The sequence below is a fragment of the Podarcis erhardii genome (assembly GCF_964252035.2).
Source record: "Podarcis erhardii genome assembly, chromosome: 6".
In the NCBI taxonomy this organism is placed as follows: domain Eukaryota; kingdom Metazoa; phylum Chordata; class Lepidosauria; order Squamata; family Lacertidae; genus Podarcis; species Podarcis erhardii.
In genome coordinates this window covers 177,741-194,596 of record NC_138510.1, presented here as the reverse complement: position 1 = coordinate 194,596, position 16,856 = coordinate 177,741, and the positions used below count along the sequence as shown (strand labels likewise).

The following is a 16,856-nucleotide window of genomic DNA, read 5'->3' as shown; positions in this document are numbered from 1 at the left end:
TTCGCCGCCCTTTCTCGCATCGCTGGGGAGAGCAGGGCGCGCAAGACATTCTGGTTCTGGAAAGCCTGTGCACACGCGTTAGTTTATTGCCGGTTTTATGTTCTAAAGAGTTGCTTTTACTGACAGCCTAATCGTTTTATTCTCTTTGTAAGCCGCAGTTTTTTATGACATTGATTGAATAATTACGGTAAGTGTCCCAATCCCCACGAGCGACGGTGTCTCCCCCTGCGCGGGACTGGGGCGCAGGATAGCGAGGCGTCTTCCGCGGAAGGACTGCTGCCTGCCTTCCCGCCCCCTGCCTGGACGGGGGGAGGCGGGGGTCTGCGGCGGCAGAAGGAACCGGCGAGGCGGCGGCGACGGATGGGAATGCAGACTTTTATAGGAGGGGGCAGAAGGGGTCTGAGCAGTCGTGGCCCACCAGGCGCTGCCGGGGGTCCCGGCTTAGTCAGTCCCTGCGACACCTCCATCCCGAGCGGGGGGCCACTTGCAGCTGCTTGTGGCCCTTGACTGGGGGGAACTGGCTGCTCTTGAGTGTGACGTGCAGCTGCCGGGGGCCGCTCTTGTAGGGCGTCAGCTGGAGCCGGACGCTGGTCTGCTTCCGGGGGCCCAGGGGCCCCAACCTGCAAAGAGAAGAGGAGCCTGGCAGGGAGGAGGCCAAAGGGACCGCACACTTTCCTTTCTTACCAGCTCTGAGGCAGTGATGAGCCCCAAATGGCCGGGTGGGGGAAAGGGGGGGCACTCACAGTGCCAAGGAGGCATAAATCATAGCAGCGTAAAGCTGGAAGGGAACCTAAGAGTTATCTAGTCCAACCCCCTGAAGTGGAGAAAACAAATAAATCATCTGTCCTCAAGGATGCTTCAGTTGAGATTCCTGAATTGCAGGGGGTTGGACTAGATGATCCTCAGGGGTCCCTTCCAACTCTACAGTTCTATGATTCTGTCCCTGACAGGTGGGCATCCAACCTTTTGACAAAAGAGAAGGAAGATATCTGGAGGCCCCTGTGGGAGAGGGTCTTCGTCGCCTTCTCCTCCCTCCCTCCCTCCCTCCCTCCCTCCCTCCCTCCCTCCCCCCCTTCGTGACAAAATACAGCATCTCCCTCTCTGACTGGCAACAAAGGCCTTGGCCCCCAGTGCTGCACTCCTGTAAATCAGAAAGGAGGATAACTCTTCCAGTTTGTATGGCTGCTTATTCCTTTTTTTTCTAAAGACTCTTTAGGCACATAGTTTCCTGCTTGTAGGTCTCTCTGCTGTTTGTGTTGCTGGGGCCCTGACCTCCGGGGATGCTTCTGCTCAGAAATGGCTCCAGAGCTGATAGTGGAGGGGGAAGAGAAGGGGCCGCGTGCACATTCACACACAGAGAGAGAGCAGGGGGAGGATCCTGCCCCAAAGATCTTCCAAACAGCAGAGACTCGGAACTGTGAACTGCTGGCCAATCATCCTTTGCTCTGCACTTCTTCCTCCAGGAGATCAAGCGCTGGGAGTGGAAGCCTCCCCCCAAGGGGGTAGCAGCCAAACCTAAGAAATGCCTCTTCCTGCTAGTTAGCCTGAGGAGGAGCTAAGACCACAGAGATGAGACTCAGACCATAGAAATACAATTGGTAGAGAGGGCTCTGTGTGATGCCATTTCCCCTCCTCTCTAGGAGAGGGAGGAGCATAGAGTACTTCCTCTTCCTCTCTCTTCCTTTGGCCACAAAGAGGGCAGACGTCCCCTGTGCCAGGCAGATGCCAGCTTGTTGTGCTGTAAATGTAAGTATTTTGCTTGCATAGCTTTTATTACTGCTGTTGCTGTGATCCAGTGCATAGTTATAAAGTAAGTAAGTCTTATTTTACTTCCCAAGTTGTTGCCTGAACAAAGTTTTACAGTCTGTGATTTTAAATTTTGCTGCCAAGAATGGGATTTTGAAACTCTGTTCACCCCATGCATGTGGGCGCCTGGAGGGATGAGTTGCAACCAGCCTTCCTGCCCCCCTGCCCCCTTACTCACTGTATCTGGGGCTGGCCCTTCACCAGCCCACTGCCTTCCATGCTCAAGACGCAGTTGCCCACGGGCTCCCAAAGGGGGTTGGCAAACACCACCTGGATTGGGAAGGGCTGGTTCACCACCACGGAGGCCAACACCTGTGCCAAGGACCAAGCGGTTAGGAGCAGAAGGGAGGGGGGCTCTTTGGGACAGGGGCCCAGCCCCCAGCCCCCTCTTTGCCTGGCCTGAAACTTGGGCGGTGGGGGAGCTTGTTCCCCACTTTGAAGAAGGCTGGGATGTTTCTTGCTGAGCCTGCATGGCTTTAGCCCACCCAAACCACATCAGAGGGAGGCAGGTGGGTTGCAAGGTGTGTGCCAGGGAGGGAGCCGGTCAGGTGTCTTGGCTCCTTTGCCCCCAGGAACAGAGCCTTTGGAAAACCTGCACTGGACCCCACAGTAGCTGTCCCATCTCCCAGGTGAGCAGCCCACTGTGCCACCCCCGCCAACCCAGAGGAGATGTGCCTACGTGGATGTCCAGGCTGGGGCTGGCCATGGTAATGGTTTTCTCTGCCAGGGTCTTCAGCCAGGTAGTGTTCTCCTCGCCCAGCGCGATGACGCAAAGCTGCTTATCCTCTCCCAGCTGCTGCCCGTACTGCTGGTAGGAGATGGTCCAGGGAAGCTCCTTCTCTGCAAAGAGGCCCGTGTCAGAGGCGGGCGGCACTCCTTCACCCGGAGACAGCGCCTCGGGAGGCCTGCCCGCTCCCCCTACCGCTCGCCTTACCTTCCCTGGGGCGGAGGGAGAGGTACAGGGTCTCCTGCCAGAAGGGCGGCCGTGGGTGGCCATCGTGCAGCACGGCCTGGGCGCTGAGGCTCAGCTTGAGCTCCTTGTGGACAAACTCCAGGTTGCAGGCCGCCAGCACCAGCTGGATGTCCTGGCCCACCTCAGGACTCTCCACCAGCTGGAGCTTCAGAGAGGTCTGGGCCATGGCCGCCGGCGGCTCCCGGGTCCTGTCCTCCACAGAGGCAGAGAATGCAACCGGAAGGACTCCTGACCTGTATCGCACTGGGGGGCTGAGCGGCTGCCTCTGGCCGAGGGCCTTCAGGAACACACGGCGCTCTGCCGGGGAGCCTGTGGGGAGCGAGGAAGGACAAGGCAAGGCCAGTGAGTGCACGAGGTGAGGCACCTCCCCCCGGGTCCGGAGCTTGGCTAAGGGAGGAAAAGTTTGGATTTGGATCTGATATCCCGCTTTATCACTACCTGAAGGAGTCTCAAAGCGGCCAACAATCTCCTTTCCCTTCCTCCCCCCCACAACAAACACTCTGTGACCTGAGGGGGGCTGAGAGACTTCAAAGAAGTGCGACTTGCCCAAGGTCACCCAGCAGCTGCATGTGGAGGAGCGGGGAAGCGAACCTGGTTCATCAGATTACAAGTCTACCGCTCTTAACCACTACACCACACTGGCGGAGGAGTTTGGGAGCCATCAGAGGCACCAGATCTCTGCTAGCCTACTTGCAGTCTGCATAAGATGATCCCTGCAGGATCAGGCCCCAGGAGGCCCTCCTAGTCCCAAGGGGAATCCAGCAAGCAGGACCCCCCAGCACAAGAGCAGCCCCTCCCCTCCTGTGGCTTCCAGCAACTGGGACTGTGTTCCTGTCTCTCACCAGGGAGGCAGAGCAGAATCAGCAGGGTTAGCAGCCCTGAACTTATTTATGTTATTTTACTTGCTTACTAAATTTATAAACTGCCCGCCCTTCATCCAAAGATCACAGGGTGGTTTTTATAGCATAAAGATACAAAACGAAAACACAAAATACATAGCATAACAAAAACAAGCAGAAAAACCAGTAACAAACACCTTGAAAAAAGCCAAAGATTTTTTGACCAGCCTAAGGCCTGGGAGAAGAGGAATGTTTCTGCCTAACACCGAAAGACATGTAATGAAGGCGCCAGGCGGGACTCCCTGGGGGAAGCATTCTACAAGCAGGGAGCCACTGCAGAAAAGGTCCATTCTCATGTAGCCACCCTCCGGACCTCTTGCGGAGGAGTCACACGAAGAACGGCCTCAGAGGATGATTGCAGGGTCCAGATTGGTCATATCCTGAGTTACTGAAGGCTTTATAGGTCAGCACCAGCACTTTGAATTGGGTCTGGAAACAAATTGGCAGCCAGAGCAGTTGGGCCAGGATTGGCATTATAAACTCCATCCATCTTGCCCCAGTGAGCAACCTGGCCACCGCATTCTGCACCAGATGAAGTTTCTGAACTCTCATCAGAGGCAGCCCCACGCATAATGTGTTGCGGTCATCTAACCTAGAGGTTTCCAGAGCATAGACCACAGAAGGGTGCAGCTGGGCCACCAGATGAAGCTGCTAGAAAGCACTCTGGGCCACTGAGACCACCTGACCCAGAAGTACCCCCAAGTTGCATACCCACTCCTTCAGAGGGAGTGTAACCCCATCAAGGCCACTTCCCAACCATCCAGTCTAGGGAACCACCCTGATCCGGAGTGAACTTCAGTCGGCTGGCGCTCATCCAGTCCATTATCAAGACCAGACAATAGTCCAGCACTTCCACTGCCCACCTGCGGATGTAAAGGACAGCTGTGTGTCATCAGCATATTGCGGACAAGGGACTCCAGATGACCCCACTCATGTGGGGTTTCATGTGGATCTTTTTGCAGGCATTTTGCAGCTGCTGATTTTTAGAGCAGAGCTCATAGAAGCCACTCCCAGCTGGTGCTCCGGCTGCTTGAGGTTTCCTGCAGCGGCAGCTTCCTCCCTGTGGCCCCCGGCCCTCGAAGACCCAATCGCAAGAACAATCGTGCGCCACAAAGCCCAGCCCAGCCTTGACAGTGCAGCAACCCTCAGGCTCACCTGGGCTTCCTGCCTTTCCCTGTGCCCTAGCCACTAAAGGCGCTTTGCTGCCACCATCACAAGCAGGATCAGACATGCTGGCTGAGAATTTCACAGCCTTCAGATGAGGGAATAGCACCCTGCAATTTGGGAGCCTGCTGGCCAAGAGGCCTCTCCACCGGCTCTGTCTCCAGGCCAGAACAATCTGTTCTGCTCCTCTGTAACTGCCTGCAGGAATGGTGAATCCAGATTACAACTTCTGAGTCAGGCCAGCTGGCCGGGTGCAGGATGCATTTCTGGGTGCCTGTGGCTTTCTCCATCTCCCTACCTTCTGGGTATTTGTAGGCACTGGTGATGTCCTCCCGCTCATCGCTCCCAACGCATTTGGTGCTGATGTTGTTCCCAACAGCACTGGTGTCCCACTGGAGCTTCTCCTTCCTTGTCCCGTCCAGCAGCCAAGCCACACGGTCAGCATTCACCATGGAGAACACAAAGGGGGCATCGAAACGCACGTCCACATCTCCCTCCCGGATGGCGCTGACAGGGGCTGGCCCACAGCAGTATAGCCCTGCCAGGAGGGAAGGAAAATGTCAGGGCCGGATCAGGCCAGGGGCCCATCCAGGTCAGCATCCTGTTCTCACAGCTGGGAGTCCACAAACTGGACCTGAGCGCTTCCCAAAACTGGAATTCAGATGCTGTGGAGGCAGAGCAGGGCCACCCTGGCTAGGAGCCATCCATATCCCTGCGCTTCCTTCCTCACAAGGCAGTTGCTCCACCCCCTGGATCATTTCAGTCGCCCTTTCTGACCCTCTTCCAACTCCACAATATCGGTTTGGTGACCAGAACTGTGCATAGTACCCCAAATGTAGTCGCACCTTAGACTGGTATAATCTAAGGTTATGATATTGGGAGTTTTATTTCCCGTTCCTTCCCTAAGGATCTGTAGCACGACATTGGCCTTTTTCACAGCTTCCACCCACTGGCTCAGCGTCTTCATGGGGCTGCCCTCCAAGGTCCCCCAGAGATGGGGAAGCAGTCAGGCCAAGCCCAGGCCAGGCTGAAAGGAGGAGCGGGGGAAACGCACCGTTGCTGCGCTCCTGGGGGGTGGCATCCAGGACCTGCCAGCCGTGGTAGCCGGGGGGAAGGTCTCTGCGTGCCATCCAGCACTCATTCCACACGTGGAAGTTCCTGCAGCAGAAGACAAGCAGAGCCCAAAGAGATGGTCTCTCTAGCTGGGAGGGGTGTGCTTTGTGGGGTCATCATGAGGGAGGGGGGAATCACAGCATCCCTGACAGATGTCCCCCCCCCCAGCCTCCGCTTGGGGCTGTATCTCTCTTTGGGCAGAGAAGAGCCCAGTCTTGGGTTTGATCTGAGGTCAAAGGCCCACCTGGGAAGGAAAGCCCTTGCCTCACTCCATCCCCGGCAAGGAGCCCCTGAGTCAGGGTGGTCCTCCCTCCATCATGTGATGCAGAGAAGAAGGGGCCCCAGAGGATTTGGCAGTCGGGAGGGGAGGGGGAAAGGGCCCCCCAGGAGGCAGCCCCATCTCACCAGATGCTGTCCTTGCTCTCTGTGGGCAGGAGGTACCCGGCCTTGTCATAGAAGACATCGATAATCAGGTTCCCGTCCTTCTCGTGCCCCGAGTCAAAGTTGGTCACCACCCGTGAAGGGATCCCGAGGCATCGCAGTACTGGGGAGAGGAGGGTGCAGCTGGGTGCCGTCCTGGGCAGCTGGGACCCCTCCCCACCTGCTGCCCTTCAGCTTCTGCTGGGGGAAACAAGTGCTGCTGCCCCCCCCCACCGGAGAAGAATGGCTGTGCCAGTTCTGCCGGGATCCTGTACTTGGCTCCTGTAAGTAGCCTCTGAGCATGTTAATAGCAGCAGCTTCAGCTTCCAGTGATAAAGCAGCTGGGGTGAGGCTCTTACAGGGACCCCCATATCTGCCCCATTTCCCATGGGGCCCCAAGAGTAAAGTCTCTCTCTCTCTGTGTGCGTGCATCAGAGGGGGCTTGGGGGTCCATTTCTCCAGCCCACTATTTGGCCGCCCCACCCCCTGTTTTTCCCCCTAGGAAAACTGGCACACCTGCCTCTCCCTTTGGCCCAGAAGGGCCACCTGCTTTCACTGACAGTATTTAAAAGTTGCCCTGTGTTTTGCTACCTGCCCCCCCCCTCCGTCCACCTCCCCTTAAAGTACCAACCTCTCTACGAGGTTTCAGTCAGGAAAAATGCTGTGTTTCTTAAATTCCTTGCTAGGTGAGGAAGTTCTTGTTCCCAAATGCAACCTATCACTTTCCTATTCAAAATACAGCTACTTCTCATTTCACAACGATCTTGACAAATAGTAGCCGGACCGTCCCCCCCGCACTGTCCCTTCTGGCTTTGCAGGTGAAGCAGAGGCCTCCACGTTTCCCTGGGGAGTTGCGCCCAGCATGCCTTGCTCCCCATCCCTACCTGTGCACATCACGGCTGCAAAGACCCAGCACTGCCCATACTTGACCGGCCGGCCCCCGCTGTGGTCCCACTGGGTCAGGATGGCGATGCTGCCACTCCACTCGGTGGGGCGGACGCCCCCGGAATAGTCCTCGCTCCAGTTGCCCAGGAGGACCCCGTTGTCATCGTTGCTGTTGATCTGGAGCGGGGGGGGGGGGGAGGCAGGCAGCCCCATGAGTGCCAGAGGGCCCCTCCAGGCAAAGCCAAGCTCATAGTCACTCGACTGAGCCTCCCAAAGTACTTTGAACTTGCAGCCTCATATACCGAACTCGAGCGTGTTTGAACCTAATTAGTTCATGAAGGGGTTAAACCATAGAGTCAGCTGTCCTGCCAGCCTCAGCCTATGTCATCACCTGTCACTTGGGGAGGAATTGGGTCACCAAACCTTTGTGTTTTTTCTCTCTGCCTCCATGTGAGGAGCTCTGAGTTGCTTGCTCCAGCCACATGGCTTTAGCCAGCCTCTTTTGTTTCAGACAGAACAGAGTCTTAAACCAGTGTTTTCCTCAACCAGTTAATGTTCTGGCAGCTGCACCTTGCAAGGGCAGCCCTACCCACAATGCATTGCAGCAGTCGAAACGGGAGCCTGGAGCACCCCTGCCATGTGCCTGCTTTTTCCGGGGGAAGGAAAACGGTCTGTGCACATGCAGTTGTTTATCATTTTAAAGGGTTTTTAATTGTTTTTGCTGTGTTGTGAAACAGCTTCAAGGTGCTTCTCGGGAAGTGATTTATAAGCGGAATAAGCTATGGCAACCCCACCTGGAACAGCCTGTACACGGAATTCCTGGGTGGCAGGCGTGGGGCAGGGGGAAGGCGATGCCTCTTGCGCATTCTCCTGGCTGAGGGCAAGTCCAGCAACTGCTTTGGGTCCCCATCTCAGAAGGTCCCACCAGCCCCACCCTGAGCAGATCAGGGAACAGCCCTTGGGGGGGGCGGGTCCCACAGCGCTGGGTGGTCCCAGCAGCCCTTACCATGGCGCTCAGCACCCGGCTGACGTAGACGGGGCTGTTGCGCAAGGAGCAATCCCTGCCGGGGTCGTGCAAGAAGTGCAGGCTCCTGTCCAACAGCTTCAGGCAGATGCCCACGATGCCCTCCTCAAACTGCAGAGGAAGAGGAGGAAGAAGGCGGCCAGCTCAGCATGCAGAAGGTCTCCAGCTCCAGGTGGGGCTGGGAGAGACTCCTGCCTGAAATCCCGGAGAGCTGCTGCTGCTGCTGCTGCCAGTCAGTGTGGGCAATACTCAGCTAGATGGAGCAATGGCCTGACTCGGTATGAGGCAGCTTTCTATGTTCCTTCCTAACCAGAGCAAACTCGGAGGATTGCAGGCTCAGCTGCATTGCTGCTCTTTGGCCTGGCCTGGCCAGCTGCTTCTTCTGGGCAGGGGCCAAGGAGAACTGGGGGAGGGAGGGAGGGAGGGAGGGAGGGAGGGCTGGCTGGGCCTTGTCTGGCTGGGGCTTGTGGGTGTGCCTCTCCCCCTGCACTTGCTGGACTCCAACTCCCAGCTGCCCCAGCCAGGCCAGCGGTCAGGGATGGAGAGGTCAGCTGGAAGTCCAGTAATGCCTTGGGAGCCCCATCTTCACTCAGCCCTGGACTAGGGGAGGCTGCAGCTGCTGCAGCACTTCACCTTCCTAAATGGAGCTTCCATGGACAGAGCCACTCTACCTTAGTGTGGTGAACAAGAATGGGGGAAGCAGTTGGTCTCAGACGCTGCTTGATTGGGCTTCCCACTGGGTTGGCCCCTGTGAGGATGGGACTAGAGTCATTGGCCTGATCCAGCACCGGGGTTCGCCTTAAGTACTTGCCTGCCCAAAGTTCCAGGGAACAGGGCGGATCCAGTTCTTGTTTCCCTGGTAGATGAGGCCCTGCTCGTTCAGGACGTACTCCTCCCTCTCCAGCTCGCTCTCCAGGTAAACGTCATCATCTGAGAGGCAGGGGAGGGGGACAGGTCAGAGTAGGGAAGCCCCTCCCCCAGGAGGCAAGGAGGAGAGAAGGGGCTCTTCAGGGCCCCTAGCCAGGCAGCTCTGCTCTGCCTCCACAGCTGGTGACAGCAACACTTCTGAGTGCGCAGGAGGGGAGGGGGGGGGCTGCCTTGGTGCTCTGCTTCTGCTTGTGGGTTTCCCCAACTGGAGCACCTGGTTGGCCACTGTGAGAATGGGATGTGGGCCAGGGGGCCCTTGGCCTGATCCAGCAGGCTCTTCTGAGGTGCTTTGGAGGGTTGGGAGAGGCACCTTCCCCTCCTGGGACCCAGCCTCACCTCCAGGCCCCTGTGGATCCTGCTGCCTGGGGCAGTTGCCTCCCCTTGCCTCGTGGGTCTGCTGGCCGGCCCCCCTCCCCTCCATTACTGGGGGGAATGCCAGGCTCCCTCCCACTGAACAGACGCCCAGGAAAGCCCCCCCCCATGCTCCCGGGTCCCAGGGAGATGCTCCAAGCCCCCAGATGCAGACCCAGGACTCTTCCGCTGCAGCGCTGAGCAAGGAGCAGACCCTGGCAGGGCTGGGGGAGATTAGCAGCCCAAGCTAACAAATGCCTGTTCTTGCTAGAGGGCGCCAATTAGTATCTTCTCTCCCACCCATTAAAACCCACCCCACAGATCAGGGCCTGAAGGAACCGCCCAAATGTGCCCCCACACCCTACCTGGGCACCAGGCATTGAAGAGCAGGATGAAGTCCCCCAGGTAGTAGAACTTGGAGGTGTGGTCGGAGTCGACGCGGATCTTCAGCTGGTAACGCCCAATGGGGGCCCCAGCCGGAGGCCAGACAACGACGTCCGTGGATCGGGGCCCGCTGGCGGCGCTGGCGGTGGCTCTCCAGGCGCGCTTCGAGTCTGGCTGTCCTGGCCCCACCGGGAAGATGGATTGTGTCCCCGCCTGCTGGTCTGGCTGAGGCCCTGCAGAGTAAGGGGGGAGTCAAGGGGAGCTGGAGGGTCTCTCGGAGGGGGTCAGGCCAGGTCAAGGCAGCCCAGTGGGGCATTGAGCAGCTAGGAAGGGCTGCAAGGGAGCTGCCATCATCATCATCATCACTGCCGTGGAAGGTGGGAACTGGCTTGCCCACAGAGGCTGCCCCTTGGTGGGCCACCGTGCCCCTCCCCCTGCTGTCTACTGCACTAGAGCAACAGAGACCCGACCTGGGAGAGGGTCCAAGTCCCCACACTTAACCATGACATTCCCGGGGTGGGGCCAGCCGCTGCCTGTCTCAGTCTAACCTTCCTCCCAGGGCTGCTGTGGGGATTAGAGGAGCACTAAGACCTGGGAGACGAGGGTTAAAATCCCCATAAAGCCATGAAGCTCCCTGGGTGTGACCTTGGGCCAGACACTGCCTTGAGCTCCGTGGAGAAACGGGGGGGGGGGGATATAAATACAATAATGAATACTTAAAATAGATCCCCTGTTCCCTGCTTTTGAGACCCTTTCAGCTGCTGCTCTGGTCTCCGCCAAGGTCTGGGACTCCCTTGGCACCTGTTGGCAGGCAGAACTCTGGGCTTGCCACTCCAGGTGCTCCAATGGCCTTGGCTGGACTCAGGGCTGCAATCATAAAATGGTCCCTGGGGGCCCAGCCCCCTGAAATGCAGGAATCTCAACTAGATCATAGAGGGCAAATGACCACCTAACCTCTGTTTACATGCCTCCAAGGAAGGAGAGTCCACAACATCCTGAGGGAGATTGCTGACTGTCAAAAGTTCTTCCTGATGTTAGAATCTCCTTTCTTGTAGCTAGAAGGCATGGGTTCAAGTGCTGCCCTCCAGAGCAGGACAAAACAAGCTTCTTTCATGTGACAGCCCTTCAGATATTTGGAGATGACTCTCAGATCTCCTCTCAACCGTTCCTCATAAGGCTTGGTTGCACACAGGCAGGCAGCATTTGCCAGGCAGTCCAGATGGAAGACAGGGAGGGGCGCAGAGACCCTTGTGGACAAGGCAGACCACAGGACCCAGAAGAGGCCTCAGGGCTTGCAGCAGGTCCTGTGCCATTGGGTAGGCACTGCCCTGGATGTGGTGAGGGCTGAGGGCCAGAAGAAGAGCCCCCAGTGGCCCACCTAGTCCAGCCTCCAGGAGCTGAACAGTGTCTGTGGGAAACCAGCAAGCAGGATTTGAGCCCAAGAGTTCTAGCAGCTGGTGTGCAGAAACATTTGCAGCCTCCGACTGGAGGCAGAGCCTTCACTAGCCCCCTCCAGCACATGCAGTTGGCTAATGGTCTTGTATCTCCTCTCCTCTCCTGGATTGAGAGGAGACCCCAGGCCAAGCCCCTTCCTCTCCCTCCCCACCTGCTCCTACCTGTCTCTGCAATCAGGTGCAGGGAGTCTCCGTGCAGGTAGCCTCGCCCCTGGAAGTGGAGGGTGATGGTGAAGGGCTGCCCCCGCCTCGCGATCACCTGCTGGCCCCCCATCTCCGCTGTGCGGTGATGCAGGTTGTTCTTGGTGCTGTGCCAAGTGATGAACGCCAGCTGCAGTTCTACCAAAGAGCAAAAGGACGTCAGCGGAGAGTGCTGGGCCAGGCCAGGGGCCCTTCTCATTCTGTTCTCTCAGTGGCCAGCTGAATGCTTCTGGGAAGCCCCAGGTAGGACCATAGAGTTGGAAGGGATCCCCAAAGGTCATCTAGCCCAACCCCCTGCAATGCAGAAATCTCCACTAAAGTATCCATGGCAGGTGGCCATTCAACCTCTGCTTAAGAACCTCCAAAGCCACCACCTCCCACTCTTGCTCTCCACAATTCTAAGCTAGACTGCCTCTGTCCATGGAGGCTCCATTTAGCAACCATAAGACGTTAAGAAGAGGGGACCCCGCAGGAGCACCGGGAGGAGAAGGGGCCAGGGCACCCGGAGTTGGAGCCTGCCCTCCTCTCCCTCTCCCCCTGGGCTCCCCCCTTCCCCATCCTCAGAACCGGCACCCGTCCCCCAGGCTCCCCCAGGCCAGGACTCACTCGCGGCCATGCTGCTGCTCTGCCAAGCGCCTGCTGAGGAATGCCTCCGGGCTGCTGCCGCCCGCCTTCCTCCTTCCCGGCTGGCCGGAGCCAGAGAGGCGGAGGTGTGGCAGCAGCCACGGCATGAACGATTCACCTTCCTGCTCAGTCACCAACTTTCTTGGCACAGCAGCGTCCCGGGAGCAGGCCGGGTGTGGGCGCGACGGGCACTTGCTGAGAGAAACGTTGCCCCACCTGACCTCTCTGCTCTCCTCGTGGGAACAGAGGGAGGGCGCAGCGCTGCTCTGGCTGGCAGCAGCAGCGGCTCGGCAGGGGAGCCTTTCCCAGCCCGACCCGGAGATGCTGCTACCAGGCATCAGGCACGGCGCCTCAAAGGACGTGATCACCGTGGGTCGGGGGGAACAGCAGTGGCCGACCCCACCTCCCCGCAGGGGCTCAGACAGGAGCCAGCCCACAGCCTCGCATCCAGGGGCCGTCGGGTGGGGCTGCCGACAGCCCAGCCTTTGGGCTGGGGGGAGCCACCCAGAGGTCGCCTTCGCACAGCGGCTCTGCGGGATAGTGGTCCAAAGAGGCCCTTCTGGTCCTTCGCAGGAACCTGCCCTTGGCCCACCTCACTCAGCGTGGCCAGTGCTGGGGTCACTAACACGGTGCCCGCCAGGGGGTGTTGAATGCCTGCTTGCAGCAGTCTGTGTGGGTCGTGGCCAGGGATGATGGGAGCTGTAGTTCAGCAGCACCTGGAGGACTCCGCCTGGCAGGCACTGACTGGCAGCATCTCTGTCTCCCTCTTAAGGGTTTCAGATATTCATTCATTCATTCATTCCCCACTCATCTGGCTGGGTGTCCCCTGCCCTATCCTTGAGTTATGGTCCTAACAATAAAGGAAGACGCCAGTCCTCTGAATTCACCAAAAAGGGCTTAAAAGCTGAATTGACGAAAGAGAAAGGAAAGCAAAAGAGAGAGAGAGAGAGAGAGAGAGAGAGAGCGCACTCAGACACGGAGCTTTTAAGCGCAGACCTGTGCCTGGAAAGAGCAGGCAAAGGGGAATTGCAGTGAAGCCCCGAGTCAGACCACTGGCCTTTCCCACTCAGTTCTGTCTACACCGACTGGCAGCAGCTCCCTGGGGTTTCCCAGGCCTCTCAGGAGAGGCTGCCAGGAACTGAACCTGGGTCCTTCTGCATGCCAAGCAGGTGCTCTGCCCTTGTGGAATGTGGGGGGTGGTCTCTTCCCCAGAAAGGACCCAGTGCACCCCCCCCCTCTGGCCACATCCACCTGTGAAAGGTCCTGGGAAGCGTAGTTTGTTAAGAGCGCTGACGTCACAGAGCTACAGTTCCCGGCATCCTTAGCAAAGGACCGTTCCCAGGATTCCCCACAGATGTCAGGATGTGGCCCTAGCCGGCTCCCCATGTGTGGGAAGAGGGAGGGTCATGGGGGGGGGGCCAGCAGGTGCTTGCAGAGGAGAGAAGCCCTGCCAAGAGGCGGGTGCTGCAACCTGCTCCAGGACCCCCTGCTCCCCCCCCCAAGCCGCAGGCGTCTCCTGCCAGCCGGAGGAGCAGGAAGTGCCCCCGAGTTGCCCTCTCTGCCTCTCAGGCGGCCCTGGGCTTTGTGGTGGGCAGGCCAGGACCAGCCTGGGAAACAAAGGCTGAGCCACTGTGGTTTCTGGATTCCTTCTCCCTCCCCTGCCAAGAATGCCTGAGCTGGTGGATTAGCAACTCCGCCTGTCATTCTGCCTGTGTCTGCCTTTCTGCAGACAGAAGGGAAGGACTTGGTGTCACAGTGCCGCCACCCCCCCATAGCCGCCACCCCCCCGCTTGCCTCCTTTGGCCCCTCAGCGCCTTGCAAGGGGGTCTCCCTCAGTGGGGCAGCCAGTTGGACCCCACTGAGCATTTTCTGCAGCACATGGTGAAACTATGGAACTCCCTGCCACAGGATGGCTGCCAACCCGGATGGCTTTAAGGGGAGGAGGGGAGGTCTGTCCAAGGCTGTCCAAGCCAGGAGGACTCTGCTCCCCTTGCACAGCTGGAGGCAGCAGTGCTTCCAAATGCCAGTTGCTAGAAACCACGGGAGGGGAGGTCCTCTTGCCGTGGGAACAGGGTGCTGGACTAGATGGGCCCCCATTGGCCTGGTCCTGCAGGCCCTTCTTTTGTCCTTGAGTTCCACAGTTTCACTCTGCACTCCATGTCAATATACAGTGGTACTTGGTTTACGAACTTAATCCGTTCCGGAAGTCCATTCTTCAACCAAAGCGTTCTTAAACCAAGGCGTGCTTTCCCATAGCAGCAGGGGGCTCAAGTTACACTCAACAGGAAGCGGAACATGTTCTGCTTCCAAGGCAAAGTTCACAAACCGAAACACCTACTTCCGGGTTTGCAGCGTTCTTAATCCAAATTGTTCATAAACTAAGCTATTCTTAAACCAAGGTACCTCTGTACTTCAATTTGTCTTTCAACATTCAGCTTTGTTGGCTGACCCCATTGAGGGACCACTCTCTACCCAGTTCCTCCCCATAAAAACCCACCTTTCCTGTTCAAGTTAGTTCAGGTGTGGCATCTGCCCTGTGGGTCTCAGGCGATTTGTTTCAGTGTTTTGGGGTGACTGAATCAGTTGTCACTTTCTGATACTCCCCTTCCATGCCCCCTCCTTCCTCATCTTTTCTGTCTGTAGTCTACTCCTGAATGGAGGAATCCTGACTTTTTCTTTTGGTCACTCTGCTATGTGCAAAACCAGAAAACAGCACAAGCCAACCACAAAGAAAAAATATGCACCCCATAGCAATCTGAGGTGTGTGTGTGTGTGTGTGTGTGTGTGTGTGCACGCTGAGAATTTGCTTTCATTTCTTTTCGAGTATGCTAAAAAGGGCACAGAAGGAGCTTATATATATGTAAATATATGATTTATTGCCCGCTGTTCAGTGTAATGTCCGTAGGCACTTCACAACAATTAAGACACAATGTTAAAACAGTTTAGAACAACCTACACCCACAAAAATAAGGCGGGTCCTAAAAATATACATCTAGGGTGCCAATAGCCAACGTAAAAAGGGGCTGTAGCATTTGTGCATGCTCTCTACCTCTCCAACCTGTCCTCCAAATCTGGCAGGAAGAGAGACAGGTAGGCAAAAGCTTTTTCAGAACACAAAAAACAGAACAGTAGTTTGCTGCCACCATTTCCTTATCTCAGAACAGCCCCTGAAAAGTAACCTAAGGAAGGAGATTACTCTTCAGTTTTACCGGGCTGCCCCACACTGTGTCACTTTACCACTGTGTCACTTTACCGTGGCACAGACAGAAATCCAACAGGCTCTGGTAGGCGACTAAGGGGTTAAGCACTGGTTCAGCTTTCCCGGCAGAAAGGCACAAAAGACAAAAGCAGGGGGAAATCCTTTTTCCAAATTTATTAAGAAGAAAGGTTATTCAGAACATGTAAGTTGGGACATCTCTTACAAATCCCAAACAGAAAATAAAAACATTTAATATTACTAACTACAGAACATACTCACAACGAGAACGAAAGTACAAGACAGAACAGTTCAAAGAAGTTCTCGGCTGATTCTGCACCTCCGGCATCAGGGCAGGCTCTCTGTATGACAATGGCCGCACATGGCAAGGTATGCCAAGCAGATGGGCTGCTGCCAAAGGGTCTGCTTGGCAAGATGGGCTGCGAATTGCAAGTTAGTTTCTTTTTGTGGACAATTGGATTTTAAACAACAACCCGTGAGTAGAACGGGAAATTGGACTCCTAAAATAATTTAATTTGGCACCGAACGGGGAAGGTTTAAACAGGAAGTCCACCTTCCCTTTCTGTAAATAGACTGAAGCAAAGAAGTTGTTAACTAAGGTCTTGGAAAGTCTTACGTAAAGGATTAAAACCCCACTGATTGAAACTATTATTATTATTCCCCTTGGAAGTAGGGGAAGTCTGCAGGAGAAGCTGAAAAATTAAAAATCGAAGTACCACGTCTCTGAACCTGGGAACGGTCTGCGAAAAGTCCATTGGCGGTAAGCAGGATAAATTTGACAGCTAGCTGTCAAGACATAAAAGAAAGAAATTATTTCTATCGTCCGCTTCTGCGTTTAAAAAAGAAGAAAAGGTAACTGGAACTGTTACTATTTTACTTTTGGAACTGTGCTGGAAAGGATTGACAAATGGAGACTGTTTCCCTCTAGAGGGAGTTTTGGGACATTGTTACAAGAGTGCAGCTGGGATAGCGTCTGTACTGAATAGGAAGTAGCGTCTGTACTGAATAGGAAGTAGCGTCTGTACTGAATAGGAAGTAGCGTCTGTACTGAATAGGAAGTAGCGTCTGTACTGAATAGGAAGTAGCGTCTGTACTGAATAGGACATTTTATCTGTTGGGAAAGCTGCATAAACAGATGGATGCTATGGCTACCAGTATTGATATTTTGAGAACAAAAGTGGGCATCAGCATAGAAGTTGACAAGAACCCGGCACAGGAATCTTTCTTAACTGAACAAATTGATGAATTAGAGAAGGAGAAAATTGCTCTTGTGGAGTATAAAGCAATATAAGGGGGAGCCTTAACCCTACAGAGGCAAATGGAGGATTACAAGATGAGGCCTTATATGACTGTAATTAGGAGAAGCCAGTTATTGAAGATGGGAACCTGGCCTGATCTGGAAAATGAAAGGTGG

At 56.0% G+C, this 16,856-nt stretch overlaps 1 protein-coding gene across 2 annotated transcripts; it reads right to left on the bottom strand.

Moving 5' to 3' along the window:
- Window positions 1-93: 93 nt before the first annotated feature.
- On the bottom strand, window positions 94-12,376 carry TGM5 (transglutaminase 5). 2 transcript variants are annotated; one of them, XM_081867678.1, is made up of 13 exons: window positions 12,208-12,376; window positions 11,563-11,739; window positions 9,928-10,179; window positions 9,096-9,214; window positions 8,267-8,395; window positions 7,260-7,437; window positions 6,361-6,499; window positions 5,897-6,000; window positions 5,141-5,380; window positions 2,741-3,088; window positions 2,486-2,646; window positions 1,985-2,118; window positions 94-620 (listed from the first exon to the last, which is right to left on the bottom strand). In XM_081867678.1, exons 1-13 carry the CDS (start codon window positions 12,215-12,217, stop codon window positions 446-448), a joined length of 2,166 nt encoding a protein of 721 aa, XP_081723804.1. In that variant the 5' UTR covers window positions 12,218-12,376; the 3' UTR covers window positions 94-445. The 2 variants fall into 2 exon arrangements, with proteins under 2 accessions (XP_081723804.1, XP_081723803.1); XM_081867677.1 differs by lacking the exon at window positions 12,208-12,376 and having other exon boundaries at window positions 11,563-12,036.
- Between the last annotated feature and the right edge of the window lie 4,480 nt (window positions 12,377-16,856).

Excerpts from the sequence above, each read along its gene's own strand:
- TGM5 (XM_081867677.1), bottom strand. The coding sequence starts at position 11,800 with ATGAGAAGGGCCCCTGGCCTGGCCCAGCACTCTCCGCTGACGTCCTTT. Across the intron at positions 10,180-11,562 it reads GCACCTGATTGCAGAGACAG|GGCCTCAGCCAGACCAGCAG; the intron begins GTAGGAGCAGGT and ends CTTACTCTGCAG. Across the intron at positions 6,500-7,259 it reads TGCAGCCGTGATGTGCACAG|TACTGCGATGCCTCGGGATC; the intron begins GTAGGGATGGGG and ends TCCTCTCCCCAG.